Genomic DNA, 15,683 nt, shown 5'->3' with positions numbered 1-15,683 from the left:
GTCAGAACAGTGTGCATGGAAGGAATGGGTTGCTGACTCAAGCTGGGGTTCAGGGCCGCTGGGGTCGGAGGACAAATGCAAGACACGCTGCAACCTCTTAACCCAGGCCAGACCCTGGCTTCCACCACGATCCCAGAATGTTGTTACAGCTGCTGCAACAAATACCTCCGAGTGTCACATCCCATGCTGTCTCGGCAACACACACATCACTAATCTATGTATGGCTCCTGGCTGCAAGTAGTTAACTGAGCACAGCACAATGTGGTAATCGGTAGGTTTGTAATGATTTAGTGACCTTGCACCGTCAATGATTTTACTACACTATAACGTACCGCCAATGTAACACTGCATTGTATTGTTACCTGTGCTTGGAGAAGCTCCAGGCTTTGTAACTGTAACCAACATTCTTCCATTCATCCACACAAAGGTGATCGAGAGGTCTGTATTTCCCAACTCCTCTGCTGGGAATAGATCATCGATTAACGTCCACCTAAACAAACTTTCACAGGGGAATAAAGGAGGGCTTCACCAGGCCGCATCTCTGCACAGGCCTGTCAATTGATGCACCCTCTGGGATGGGAAATGAAGGGCTATGTGGAGTATAGGAGAGAAGGTGAAGAGATGCAGGGAAGTTGATGGCCTCTGTGAACCCCGCCTGTACAACCGCGCACCAGGGTGGCCAGATGCCACACCCCAAAGAAAATAGCACGAGCATTTATATCTCGTGAAGAAGGGTCTCGTCTGAAGAAGGGTCTCGACCCGAAACATCACCTATTCCTTCGCTCCATATTTGCTGCCTCACCCACCGAGTTTCTCCAGCATTTTTGTCTACATACGAGCATTTATATAACCTCAGCTTCTCGCAGTGGTCACTGTTCTAGCACGGAAAAAATCAGGTGGACAAAGGGTCCACTGCTCCCACTCATTTGTCTTCAAAGGTTCAAAGGTCTGTTTATTGTCACGTGTACCAATTAAGGTACAGTGAAACTCGAATTACCATACAGCCATATTTAAAAAGCAACAAGGCACACAACTACATACAAGTTAACATAAACACCCACACAGTGGATTCCTCACATTCCTCACTGTGATGGAAGGCAATAAAGTCTAATCTTCTTCCTCTTTATTCCCCCGCGGTCGGGGCAGTCGAACCATCCGCAGTCGGGGTGATCGAAGCTCCCGCAGACGGCGGTCGAAGCCCCCGCGTTGGGGCGATCGAACCTCCTGCGGCCAGGAGCTCCCGAAGTCGGTCTCTAATCAGGGACCGCCTGCTCCATGATGTTAAGTCTGCAGGCTCCCTTGGATGGAGCTCCCAAAGTCGATCTCCAGCAAAGGCCGGCAGCTGCACGATGTTAGGCCGCAGTACAGACGGAGATACAAATCGCATCTACGTCATGGTAAGAGATGAAAAAAAGATTCCCACCCCCACACACACACACACACTTAAAACAAGCTAAAGCACATACATTTAACACATACTGAAAAACAACAAAGAAGGAAAGGACTGTTGGCTGACCGAGGGACAAAATGTATTCCTGCTCTACTCTTCGAATAATGCCATGCTCTTCAAAAACCTTAACACTTCTCCTGGGATCTCTGCCTTTGAGCTGAACCCTTTGAAGAGGGACTAGCACCCAAAGTGCAACCAATGAGTCTTCGCCATTACTCAAAGTTGCTTGTAGAATTATTGACTCAAAGAGTCATACAGCATGGAAACAGGCCCTTCAGCCCAACTTGTCCCTGCCAACCAAGATGTCCACCTACACTTGCTGACGTCCTATTTCAGAGTACATAATACAATTACACATCATGCACCACTTTCCTTCATGGTTCCTATCTATGACCAGCAGAGTTGTCAGCTCCAAAGGTGAACTGCAGATCAGAAAATTCCATACCAGAGATGGTAAAGTGGAAGCTCCATCGTAAACTCGAATGGTTGAAGAATGGCGGGTAGGGAGGGTCACATGTTTAACATTGCGGGAAATCGAAGATAGACACGAAATGCTGGAGTAACTCAGTGGGGGGACAGGCAACATCTCTGGAGAGAAGGAAAAGGTGACGTTTCGGGTTGAGACCCTTCTTCAAACTGATTACCATTGTGGGGTTGCTTACATCAATGCTAAAAGATGTTTAATGGCAATGTAAATTATCCCTTGTCTGGGAGGGTGGCAGGAAAATCAGGGGGAGTTGACCAGCATGCAAGATAAAACAGTCTACTGGAAAATGTGAGGGATTATTCTGAGAGCCAGCATAGATTCAATAGAAGAAAATATGAGATATGTGACATGATCAAATTCGTCCCTGTAGTATTATCTTGATAGTTTTACAGTTTTATCATTTTTTAAATTGTGATCTTTAGTTTTTCCTTTTTGTTTCAGAGATACAGTGTGGAAATCCTTCAAAATGAGTTCTTGTCCCCTGGATATCGTTCCCCTTTCGCGATGACACACTCTGGGCCAGCAAGGGTTAAAATGTATTTTTGGCAACCCGTTTAAATTATGCATGTTTGATTAACTATTTCACATTTCTAATGCAAGGTTAAGTGTTTCCCTCACCTTTCACTCTTCAGATCATATTAATCCTTTATTCAAACTCAATATAAAGATTTGTGCACATCTTATTTAAGTAATCACACTGTGTGGCTGATGTACCAAGACAACATTCTGCTGTTTCCAGATTTGAATCAAGGCAACAGTGGAAACAAGAGGCCTCTTTTAGTTATTATAAGTGTTCCTAAGTGTACAAACTCAATCTTAAAAGGACATGGATCAAGACCCACGTGAGTACACAAATAAGAGTCTTCGTTTTTGAAGAAAGCCATAAACTTAAAATAAAGGTTTGTGTAAATCTTAAATTCAAGTTGTCGACCCAAAACATCACCTATCTTTGCCCTCCAGAGATGCTGCCTGACTTACCGAGTTACTCCAGTTTTTTTTAGGTTAAACCAGCATCTGCGGTTTGTGTGTGTCCTATTTGCCTCCCATCTCAGGGCAATCATTGGGAATTCCCTGGTTGTAATGCTGGCCTTGGTAATAGTGCCTGTGAAACCACTACACTGTCTGAGAAACCAAAGTGGTTCACCAAAGTCCTTCTGAGGAGATGTCGGCTGCCCACATCGAGCCTTGTTTATATGTGATCTCAAACCTACACAAGTGCGCACGGCAATTACTGGTGGTCACCAAGTCCCAGGATCGCCACCGAACCCGTGAATTAAATTTTTTTTAAACTGGCTTCAACATTTCCCCACATCACCAATCGTCAAAGTCCCTGGCAGCCAACGATGCCCTGAAGTCATCAAAATGCTTGTATATGTTTAACCACAACGGAAAAGGTACACGTGCACCACAACAGAAGTCATATCACCAATTCAAGCCGTCTGTATAAATCTTGGTTTGGCCTCATTCTGACATCTAAATAGTTTCAAAAAAATGAAAGTAAAACTCTAGCATCGGAAGGTGACTACATTTTACTTGAGAAATAAAAGGCTTTTGTTTCTATGCCTGTGAAGACCTGATACATAGTGAAGTATAGTGATAGATAGCCTGTTCCAAACCCATGAAAGGAGTTTGGTTCTTCCTCTTGGCTCACAGTGCAAGAGCGTAGACAGTGGGGACCTGACTCCTACAGCATCCTTACTGGTAATAAGAGCAGTAAACTATACTCTGCCTTCATTCCATCGTTACAGGAAAGAAAACTTAATTCATCTGCAATAGTCCCATGTAAACCACATACACCATTGCTTTCAATGTGATAGGAGAGATTTAAAAACACAACTGGTTTTGCTCAAAGAAAGACACAAGGTGCTGGAGTAACTCAGCGGGTCAAGTAGCATCCCTGGAGAACATGGATAGGTGACATTTTAGGCCGGGTCCCTTCTTCAGACTGATTGTAAGGGGGGGGGGGGAGAAAGCTAGAAAGGAAGGCTGGTGTTCACAGGAAGCAATTTATCCTCTCCTTCAGCACACAAGACAAGGACAAATGAATGGAAAATGAGCCACACAGCTGCAGCAGCAGAACAACCTGTCGCTAACCCCACTCTGGCAAGGGTGGTATAACATTCCAAGTCTGTCTGTGCAAGTGGGGGAGCCGAGATCAAACATGTCCAAAAAACAAGCAGGTCGCAAACAGTTCAAAGAAAGAATTTAGCAGGAGTGGCTTCACACAAAGTGGTGGGAGCGCAGCACATGCTGCCAAATTGAAGAGGGTTTAAGGCACTCTGCATTTATGTGATGAACTGATACCCACACAAGGGAGACGGGGAGACAGGGATGCTGAAGGCAAGTCTGAGCAGGGCAGTGAGAGGGTGAGGAGGATCATTAGCGACAGACACACTTGACCAGTTGCGTCCAATGACTCTCCCACTCCAAACACACGGGCACAAAATGCGGAGTTACTGTGCAGTAATGAGTGCTGTGGATCAGGAAGCGCGGGTGAGATGCTCCTCTCTATTCCCCACCGGGTCCGCGCCGACCAGCGATCCCCGCACACATACATTATCCTACACACACGAGGGGGCAATTTACAATTATACCAAGCCAATTAACCAACACACCTGTACGTCTTTGGAGTGTGGGAGGAAACTGGAGCTACCGGAGAAAACCCACGCATGTCACGGGGAGAAGGTACAAACAGAATACAGACAAGCACCTGTAGTCAGGATTGAACCCGGGTCACTGGTGCTGTAAGGCAGTACCGCTGCACCACTGTGCCGCCTTCGATGATTGGGGACCTTCTGATCATCATTCGCTGGATACTGGGTCCTCACACTTCTGCCGGTGGGATCTTCCCAAATTAGCTATCGTGACCCCTATACTACACTGCAAGAGCAACAATATTCCAACGCACTTCACGCACTTTGGATCATTTTGAAAAGAGTACAAAAGGTATCGGGTATCAGGGGTTATGTGGAGAAGACAGGAGAAAGGGGTTGAGAGGGAAAGATAGATCAGCCATTATTGAATGACGGGGTAGACTTGATGGGCCGAATGGCCTAATTTGTTCCAATCACTTATGGACTTATGGAAAAGGTGCTTCGTCAAAAAGTACCTGACAAGGAAATCAATGCGTGGGAAGGAACTGCAGATGCTGCTTTAAACCGAAGATAGACACAAAATGCTGGAATAACTCAGCGGGACAGGCAGCATCTCTGGAGAGAAGGAATGGGTGACGTTTCGGGTCGAGACTCTTCTTCAGAAGGAAATTAATGCCTTGCCCCAGCATGGCCATGCCTATTATGAATGCCAAATGTAATCTACAATCACCATAATTGTGAGCAAACCAAAACCGCAGAGAATTTCCTCACAGTAGAGTATATAGAGCTCGGATATAAAATTAAAACCCATCCTTGGGTTAACTATGACCAGACCTGACCTAGTCCGAAATGCCGGGATCTTATTACATTTCCTACCCACAAGCCAAGAAAAAGGGTCTCAACCCATTCCCTCTCTCCAAAGAAACTGCCTGTCCCGCTAAGTTACTCCAGCATTTAGTGTGTATCTTCGTCATAAGTTACTCCAGCATTTGCATTTCCTTCTTACACATAAGCAGAAGACTTGCTCTGCTGCACTCTTATCCCACCGTTGATCCAAGACATGAATCTACACGTTGGCAAGGCCTGACCCGACCCATACCTGGCACATACTGCTGGGTTCCGTGGACTCGGCCTTGGTTTCCAGACTCGAAAGCCAAATACTTTCCGAACATGTGTCTATTTTCCTCTCCAACTGTTTATGTTATAGCTACAATCCTTCCCTTGAATTAGTTAAGACCATAAATGTCACTGTCAAACACTTAATCCAATTTTAAAGTATTCTCATACACAGAGAGAAGCAGTTTTCCACAAAGGCCATAAAATTACCCTCACCTTTGACTTTCTGTAAAAGTTGCTATTTCTCGAGTTTCATAGCACATTTTATAACAGTTTCCATACATTCCTCCAGTTGACTGCATTCTCACAATAAGCTCGTGCTGAAGTTTTACGCGCGATGCAGATATGCTGCCTGGATCCGTGAAGGGTTAAAAAAACTTGAGCAACTTGGAAAGCTATTAAAAGGCGGCGTTCTTTTAATAATTGTTCTCCTCCCAGCTACCTGAGCATCACATGTTACCAGACCGGCCTCTTCAATACAAGTGGTCGCTTGTTACAGCCGGCAGCACCTCTCGTCTCAGGAGTCAGACGATCCCCAGCCAATGCAAATGTGTGTGTAGTTCATTAAAAGCGGCAGGGCAGGTTGAGAAAGTTGTTGCAAAAATCTAAGGAATCCTGGGCTTTATAAACAGAGACTGAGAACAAGAGCTGGGAGGTCATGAGGAATCTTAACCAAAGATCCTATAGCGGAGCTTTGGTTATAGCTCTGCTATAAGATCTTTGATCTTAACAACCTGGGCCATGGTATCCAACTATGGGCGTAGCACGCTAGGAAAGATGCAGAGACTTTAAAGGTGCTGGGGCCATTCACAAGAAAGGTTTCATGAACAAAGAACTTTACATATGGAACACACAATAGGTTGATGGGATAGTGGGGGGAGGGGTCGATCGGCTTAATTAAAACCATGAGTCCAGACAGAGTCGATGAAGAGACACCGTTCCCAGCAAAGATCTTATAGCCATAAGATCTTTGGTTCCCAGTGACAGGGGTCAAGTGCCAGAGGTCATAGAATAAAGGTGGAGACTCGATCCGGAATGTACCACTAGGGGGCATAGTTTGGGCAAATTCAATAGATCCGCACAAGATTTGAATCGCCAGGGTAATGTAGATGGAGAAGTAGTACAGAGCTGGTATAGACCCGATGGGCCAAATGGCCTCCCTCTGTTTATGCAATTCAAACCAATGCTGTAGGCTAATGGTTTATCACTGCCCTGTGATTCTCCTGCCCGTACGAGATACTATATTCTGTCAGCAATGTGTACAAATCACGAGCATTATTGAAGTCCCAGCGAGGGAGTACACAGGGTCAATGCTGAACAGCCCACATTTGCTTTTCTGACCGACAGGCAACCCATGTTAGACTCCCAACTGCTGACCAGTCCTTCTTCAGACTCGAAACGTCACCTCTCCATGTTCTCCAGAGAAGCTGCCCGACCTTGCTGAGTTACTCCAGTACTTTGGTCCTTTTGCGTAAGCCAGCATCTGCAGTTTCTTGTTTCTACAGCTGACTTTGTCCCATACTCTTCATAGAGTCAAAGAGTTATAGAGTCATACTGCGTGGAAACAGGCCCCTCGGCCCGACATGTCCCATCCACACTAGACCCACCTGCCTGCGTTTGGCCCATATACCTCTAAACCTGTCCTATCCATGTACCTGTTCAAATGTTTCTTAAACAGTACCTGTCTCAACTACCTCCTCCAGCAGCTCATTCCATACACCCACCACACCTTTGTGTGAAAATGTTACCTCTCAGGTTCCCATTAAATCTTTCCCCCCTCACCTTAAACCTACGTCTTGATTCCTCTACTCTGAGCCAGATACTCCGCTTCTACTCCAATCTATTCCTCTCATGATTTTGTTCACCTCTATAACATCACCCCTCATCCTCCTGCGCTCCAAAGAATAGGGTCCTCGCTTGCGTAACCTCTCCTTATAACTCAGCCCCCCCCCCCCCCCCCCCCCGAGTCAATACAAGCTTTGTTCTTCCTTTAAAATCTTGGCCTCTGTTGGCAATTATGTGCAACTTACGTCAACACCGCAGCTCTGTTCAATAGCTGCACGCTTAATGAAAAAAAGAGCTCCCATCCCATTTACAACTTTATAATAGTTGCCAGGTAGAAGAACCACTTATGTCGGCATTTGAAAGCTTGCTGTCTAGCCCCAGGCAACACATTCTGGCAGGCTGGTTGAATACGAGTCCAAGCATGCTTGGCCAGATGACAGAATCCTTGAATCCCGCTTCCTCAACCTTTGCCCATTGCATTTGCTTCAGCACTAATTTTTCCCCCAGGCAAATCCCATCCGTACTCATGTGTCTGGGCTATGGAACTCCCTGCGAGGAGACCGCCTGGGTTAGCACAGTGGAACAGTTTCAAGAAAGCGTTTTCGACTCTGCCCATGCTGCCAGGTAACTGAATTTCAATTTGCAGCTGAACTCCCCACTGCTGGATCTAAGAATCCAAGAAGATGAGAGATTTTTTTTAAATTTTAAACATACGGAGTTCTTATGAGGTTATGGAATAAATGCTGCATAACAGAATTTTTAAATGCTTACAAAGGTTAAGCATGCATTACAACGGGCAATGGTTGAACAAGAGGAATCACTTGATCAGTTCTGTTTAAGAGAAAACTATGGCAATAATCTGGAAAGACTTTCTTACCTGAAAATAATTCAAAACTTCAGTCAATCGCTAATCTTAAAGCCAACAGAATAAGTCTTGTATACAAAACATATCCCATTATGCCTCTCAACTCGAATGTCCCACTGAAATCTCCCTCAACATGCATCCTTCTGCCACCAGGGCAACACAGAGGCAGAGTTGCTGCCGTACAGTGCCAGTGACTTGGGTTCTATCCTGACTACCGTTGCTGTCACTATGGAGTACCCTGTGATCACAAGGGTTTCCTCCAGGTGATCCAGTTTCCTCCCACACTCCAAAGATGTGCAGGTTTGTAGGTTAATTGGCCCCTAGTGTGTAAGATAGAAGTCGTACACAGTTGATTGTTGGTTGGATTTTGGTGGGATGAAGGACCCGTCTCCACGCTGTATCTCTAAACAGTCTTTGTGCAGTTGCAAATTATCCGTAATTTGTCAATTTTATTTGCTGCTATTTCTTTGAAAGCTCATAGTGGATTAATGATCTTCAGTAACTGAACCAGGGGGCTAACCAATCCACATGAAATCCAATTGTTTAATTCCTTCAATTGCAGACTAATTTAGTTTCAGGCTGTTACGAAATCCTTTCCCTCAACAAGAGGCCAATCTACACAGCAATGCTGGTGGAGCAAGAGGCGCCCATTTCCTCTTCAAATCTTTGCTCAATCCCACTGCAGAAATAACCAATGTCCCAGGCAACCATGGGTGGAGAAGATGCTGTCTGACCAGCTTTTAGTGTCTATCATGTGTGGAGAGGATGTTTCCTCCCGTAAGAGAATGCAGAACTAGAGTGTTCCTGTTCAAACATAAGGAGTGGCTCATACGAGACAGATGAGGTGATTTTATTTTCCTTTCAGAAGGTTGCGATTCCTTGAAACTCTTTCTCAACAAGGTCGTGGGAGCAGAGTTTTTAAATATTTTCAAGCCAGCGATGAATAGTGGATAATCAAATGAAAAGTTACTAGAGGTAGATTGGAATGCAGGGCTGGAATTACAATCAGCTGTGATTTTATTGAATGGCTGAGCAAGCTCTCAGGGGTGAACTCCTACGCCTTCATTCAGATTTTCATGGACTGAATATTTGGATCCAGCATTAATGTCCGATCAGATTGGGGAAGGGGCAAGGAATACACAGAGTCATCTTCAACCAATACACGAAAGCAATTCATTTCACTTCAGTTGATGTCCATAAACAGCATTGCACTAAATCAAAATCAGTGGAAAAAATATCCCGCTGTGTTTCTCAAGCACTTTGGTTTTTTTTGTAAACCAGCATCAGCAAAGCAGCCAAAGATTCCATAGATTGCTTTAAGCCCCTGTCCCACTTTCCCTAGTTGCCACGAATTCTCCCGAGTTTTCCCCTTGATTCGCACTCGATGAATTACGGTAATAGCCAGCCGTAGGTACTCGGGGCTATATTTTTTACTCCTCAACATGCTGAAAAAAAACATCCCGACTTACCTGATGCCCCGAGTACCTACAGCTGGCATTACGAGCCGCGACAAAATATCTACCGACTCCTACGGCCTCGCTACGGACATTCTCCGAGTTTGAATCAAGGGGAAAACTCGGGAGAATTCGTGAGTAAATTGGGAATGTGGGACAGGGGCTTTACTCACATTAAATACTTCTTACATCAAGATGCGACCCAATATTGTGAAAATTACTACAGCTGGGGGAGTGTCCCCAACTTGAAACAGCTTTAGTGAACATAGTTGGCCTATTTCTGTCCAATTGCTACCCATTCTGCCTCAATTCTTAGCTGCTCAATGTTCTGATAGAATTATACAGGCTGCGTGTAGGTCGGTACGGTGTCACAGCAGTGGAGTTGCTGCCTTACAGCGCTAGAGACCCGGGTGCGTTCCTGACTATGGGCGCTTGTCAATATGGGGTTTGTAACGTTCTCCATGTTATTTTCCGGGATCTCCAGTTGCCTCCCACACTCCAAAGATGTACAGGTTTGTAGGTCAATTGGCTTGGCATAATTTTAAATTGTCCCTAGTGTGGGTGTAGGATAGTGTTCGTGTGTGGTAATCACTGGTCAGCGTGGACTCGGTATGCCGAAGGGCCTGTTTCCGCGCTGTATCTCTAAAAAAAAACTAAAGCTTGCCTCTGGCTTTAGGGAGAGATTAAATCCGATGCTAGTTCTCCCTACTTTCACAATGTGCACCTGACTGGCCAGGACATTTGCCCACCCTGGTGCCTTTAAGCACGATCCCATTCCACTTCACTCGAGAGGGAGCGAGAGCCTGCATGTTCGCAGGTGCACACTTTATGCCAGACATTGAAAGTGCATCTGCACAAAAACCAAATATCCACTTATTCAAAATACTGTCACTGCCCTTAGTAGTTGCACTTGCCAAACAGCTGCTGAATGTGAGAATGCAAATATCAACCATTATTTTAATTACATAGCTGAATGACCAACTCTTGTTTTCAACGCAAATTGGAGGAGCATCATCTCATGTTGGGCAGCTTGCAACCCAGGGGTATGAATTTGATTTCGCTAACTTCAAGTAACCCCTGCATTACCTCTCTCTCCTTCCAACCCCCACCCAAGTCACACCAGCTTTTCGTTCTCGCCTAACAAACAGCTAACAAAGGCCTGTTTCCTTTATAATTGTTACTTTTTTGCATATCTTTCATTCATTTGTTCTATATTTCTCTACATCATCGTCTATATCTCGTTTCCCTTTCCCGCGAATTCAGTCTGAAGAAGGGTCTCGACCCAAAACGTCACCCATTCCTTCTCTCCAGAGATGCTGCCTGTCCTGCTAAGTTCCTCCAGCATCTTGTATCTACCTTCTTGTTTTCAACATGTCTAAAGAAGACCAACTTTCTTGATGGAACTTGATGAACTGCTCCGGTTCTGAACAGTCAGAGACGCCAGCCTTTTGTGTCTATCTTTGGTTTAAACCAGCATCTGCAGTTCCTTCTTACACATTCAGAGACTCCACCTTTTTAAGGCACTATCCTGCCCATAATTCTAAGCCCAGCGTTGTGCAGTAAAATTAGCTTTTCTAAAAATACAGCATCTATGGAAGAGATTCAATACAATAACTCTCAAAACAGCCTGTTCCAGCTCTCTCTTGTTGGCATCAGTTCCTAGTGTGGATGTGGATGGTTTAATTGATGCCACTTTCATTTGCTCCCCTTCTCTCCCGATGGAGGAAAGCAGGGGTCTGTCCTACAATCATCATCTTTTAGATACGTCAGTAAAGTGACAGTCGGAGGACAAATAAGCAGAAAGGCTCGTCAACATAAAGGGTAGACAGGGACAACCTTTTCCGCAGGATGGAAAAATGAAATACGAAAGAGCACAGCTTTGCGATGAGGGAGGCAAACTTTAAAGGAGATGTGGGGGCAAGTTTTTATTTACACAGAGAGTGGCGAATGCCTGGATAGCGCTGCCAGCATTGGTGGTCGAGGCAGATACAACAGTGGCATTTAAGAGGCTTTTGAATGGGCATAGCTGAATGGCCAACACTTGCTTTCAACATTTCTCAAGAAGACCAAGGAACTGGACCTGCTCCTGTTCAGAACATTGCTACAGACTCCAACTTTTTATCCCAGATATGCAGGGAATATAGGGGTATGGAGTATGCGCAGGTAAATAAGAGATAATCTTGGCATTATGTTCGGCACAAATATTGTGGGCCGAAGGGCCTGTTCTTGTGCGGTAATGTTCTATGTATAGGAAGATGCTGGTTTAAACCGAAGATAGACTCTAAAAGCTGGAATAACTCAACGGGTCAGACAGCATCTCTGGAGAAAAGGAATAGGTGACGCTTTGGGTCAAGACCCTTCCTCAGACTTTTCTCCAGAGATGCTCTCTGATCTACTGAGTTACTCCAGCTTTTCTCCTTTTTATAAAGGGATTTTTCAATTTTTATCTCATCTAATGTCCGTGGCTTACACTTTCCCGTGGAGTCATCTAACCCCCCCCACCCTCCAATCCATTCCCTCCATCGGCCGTGCCTCGACAGACCCCGGTTCTCATACTGACTGTGTCTATTCTATAAAGCTCAAGACCACACAGTGAAGTATCGTTTCTCAGTGAAGGTTTCAGCCACTCAGTTTTGAGAGCAACGCTGCACTTCCCACAATGTTAAGATAATGTGGCCCCTGCTCTGCGAGTTGACTGCATGAGTCATAGGTATTTTATAATCTAATTTTCAACATTTTGTTTCACCTTTCATCGCCACGTAATAAAAACCCAGACTGTGCAGACGACTGTAATCGAAGGAGTAGCAAGTTCAGTCCTGGTGACTATTCATCCACACCATTTCTCTCCTCACCTCAAAGAAAGGATTTTAATCAAAGTCTAGATCTAAAATCCATCCCCCCCCCCCCCCCCCCCCCCCCCATTGCTGACCCAAAGTCACTCTCCATTTAGAAATCCCCACCTCTTACAGATAGACACAAAATGCTGAAGTAACTCAGCGGGTCAGGCAGCATCTCTAGAGTAAATGGATGGGTGACATTTTGGGTCGGAACCCTTCTTCAGACCCGAGACGTCACCCACCCTTTTGCTCCAGAGATGCTGCCTGACCCGCTGAGTTACACCAGCGCTTTGTGTCTATCTTTGCTATAAACCAGCATCTGCAGTTCCTTCCTACACTATAAACCTCTCACTCTTTTCAAATACTTCCCCATCTGTGCCCTCGGAGCCAACAATCAGCCACAGTTTCTGTGCTCTGACCTCCTCCACTATACCAAGGCAGAAGGAGAAAGAGTCAAAGACTTTAATGGAGGTGTGATGAACATAAAGGTGTTGGTGTGGGGCAGAATCATATTGAGTGTCGGATAGGTTCACTATTATTGGAGTATGGGAGGCTACTTGTGGTCACCCATCAAGAGGTAAGGTAGGCAGTTTTCTAGAGTTGGTAATGTTTCCAAGAACATTTTCTGAAAGTCTGCAGTTAGTTTGAGCTTGAATTTCCTCTGGATAGAAGGAATGGGTGACATTTCGGGTGGAGACCCTTCTTCAGACTGAGAGTCCTCTTTGTTTGGTATGTTGTGCAAACTCCTTGTTCTGGTTGCCAAGGGAGGGAAAATAACCGGTTCTCCTCTTTCTGGCAATGTAGTGGATGGGGGGGGGGGGTGATACCGAATGTAACGGGAGATCACCAGGGAACGATGCCTGTTCAGGACTTTGCTCAAGGCAGTTTTCGCTGCAGCGTTAAGTACAGGGTATTGGACTGCTGGGATATGGCTTGTCATCTGCGGCACTTAACAATTACTTCTCAGCCTTCACCCTCCATTCTCCTGTCTGAACCAATGCCGCGAGAATACAGACGGCACCGCCTGTGCCAACCACCTCAGCAACGACCAGTTCTACAGTGAAAATAGCAGCTGAGTGGGTCATACCCACTTCACTAGGAGCTTGAACCCGACACTCATTGCACGCCTACATAAACATCCTGCAAGTAAAATTGTGGGGCAAATGTAATGGGCATCTGATCAATTGCCATCTAAATCTTCCTTCCTCCCTCCCAGAGTGAAAGATTCCAGACAGGACCCATCACACCACAGAACCCACCCTGACCCCGGCAATTTTGAAAGGGGTGGGTTGGTTGGAAAGTTACTGGGTTGCACTTGGCACGCAGATTGCTGATAATGTTCCCACAACCAGTTGACTGTCTGTACAGTATCCAACATGACGCCAAACTTTTCTGATTTGTTTCGCTCTAAACACAGTTTTCTTGCCTAATAAAAGTGAAAAGGGAGTAAAATGCTCCCCCAGTAACTGATTTGGCACCAATTCCACAAACAAACCCAACTTTAAAAAAGAACATTGACAAGCCTCCAGTTCACAACTGCTCTGAGAACCAACCGCCCCACCAATTCTATCAGTAGTGAAACTGCTCCATTCTAACACTGGGATTTGGCTGGAGGAGTTAACTCTGAAGCCAGCGACTCTGGAGAGAAGGAATGGGTGACAATTCGGGTCGAGACCCTTCTTCAGGGACCCGTCTGAAGAAAGGTCTCGACCCGAAACGTCACCCATTCCTTCTCTCCAGAGATGTTGCCTGTCCCGCTGAGTTACTCCAATATTTTAAGTCTACCTTCGGTGTATAACCAGCATCTGCAGTTCCTTCCTACACAGAGTGTAGAGAGATGGGCACAGAGTGTGTGGGAAGGAACTGCAAATGCGGGTTTACACCGAAGATAGACACAAAAATGCTGGAGTAACTCAGCGGCTCAGGCAGCATTTCTGGATAGAAGGAATGAGTGACGTTTCGGGTCGAGACCCTTCTTCGGACTGTGCTGGAGTAACTCAGCGGGACAGACAGCATCTCAGGAGAACATGGATAGAGAGACGCTTGGTCATTAACCCCCGTGTGAAGTCCAGGATCAGATTGAGTACCAAGGGGCCCATTAGCGCAAAGGACTGTTTGTTTAAAGCCCCGGGGCTACATTAACTTTTCAAGTCAACCCCAGAGTTCAAATTGTTTGTGTGAAACATTTCTGCCAACCAAACTCCTTTTAAAGGTGCAACCGAAGACACCTCCAGCAGCACTGTATTAAATAAAACATATCTTCGTGCAGAAATGATATGGAGCCAGAAGACATACTGATTTGGATGAAACTATGAATAGGTTAAGACAGCAATAGTTCCAAACCGGATAAAATTAGCCATTGCTGCTATCTGGTAGCAGTTTTACACAAATACACTGGGGGAGATGAAGCAAAGGCAGGTCTCACTCTGACCCAACGTCTCCGCCCCGGGCTAGGACTGGGCTCAGAGTTTGCAAAACTTCGGGAGAAGTTTGCAAACTTTGTTTCGGCAGGGGAAGAGCTGGCCCTGCCACGCCACGTTCGCTGCCCTCACTTGCACGGTGGTTGTGTGTGTGTGGGGGGGACACGACCACTTGTACTCACGGCTAAGGAGAGGAGAAGGACGTGGGCGAGGAGCCGGCAACGAGCCGGCCAGACTTCCTTGCCTCCCATTCTTTCTGCCTCGGTCGCGGCGAGTTGCCCCTCGCTCCGGACAACTTGCTCAGACAGAGGGACCTTGGGTTGGTGGTCACTGATCAGGCGACACCTTCCTGAGCTGCTCCTTGCCTCGCTCCCTCCGCTCCGCTCCGCTCACACTTCGCCAACGCTGAGAAAGCCCGCAACAGGACCACCCCCTCCCCGGCTCCTCTCTCGGCGGCGACGCCCGCTCAGCCTCTCCTCCCCGCCCCCCGGCTCCGGCTCTCGGCACAAACCCCACCATGGATTCCCCGGAATGGACCCACTCCACTCCACTCCCCGTCCCGTCCCGTCCCGACCCGCCCCCTCTCTCCTTCACTCTCCGGACTGGACTTTCGGGAACGGGATCACCACCATTCCCTAACAGGCTTGTATGTTTGTATTGGGAGTCGAGGCACAA

The 15,683-nt window shown here is 46.2% G+C and overlaps 1 protein-coding gene across 8 annotated transcripts in view; it reads right to left on the bottom strand.

The window, feature by feature from the left end:
- The window catches only part of hspg2 (heparan sulfate proteoglycan 2), a 365,099-nt gene extending 349,655 nt beyond the window's left edge, over positions 1 to 15,444 (bottom strand). For 6 of the 8 annotated variants that reach the window (XM_033047940.1, XM_033047944.1, XM_033047946.1 and 3 more), the window contains exon 1: positions 15,191 to 15,444. In XM_033047940.1, coding sequence (XP_032903831.1) covers positions 15,191 to 15,259 — 69 coding nt within the window. In that variant the 5' untranslated portion in view covers positions 15,260 to 15,444. The remainder of the gene's footprint in view (positions 1 to 15,190) is intronic. The other 2 variants (XM_033047945.1, XM_033047948.1) reach the window with 1 other exon arrangement.
- Between the last annotated feature and the right edge of the window lie 239 nt (positions 15,445 to 15,683).

The sequence above is a fragment of the Amblyraja radiata genome, chromosome 31, assembly GCF_010909765.2.
Source record: "Amblyraja radiata isolate CabotCenter1 chromosome 31, sAmbRad1.1.pri, whole genome shotgun sequence".
NCBI classification, from domain to species: domain Eukaryota; kingdom Metazoa; phylum Chordata; class Chondrichthyes; order Rajiformes; family Rajidae; genus Amblyraja; species Amblyraja radiata.
Note: the sequence above shows the minus strand (reverse complement) of the source record. Positions and strands in the feature narration are given on the sequence as shown.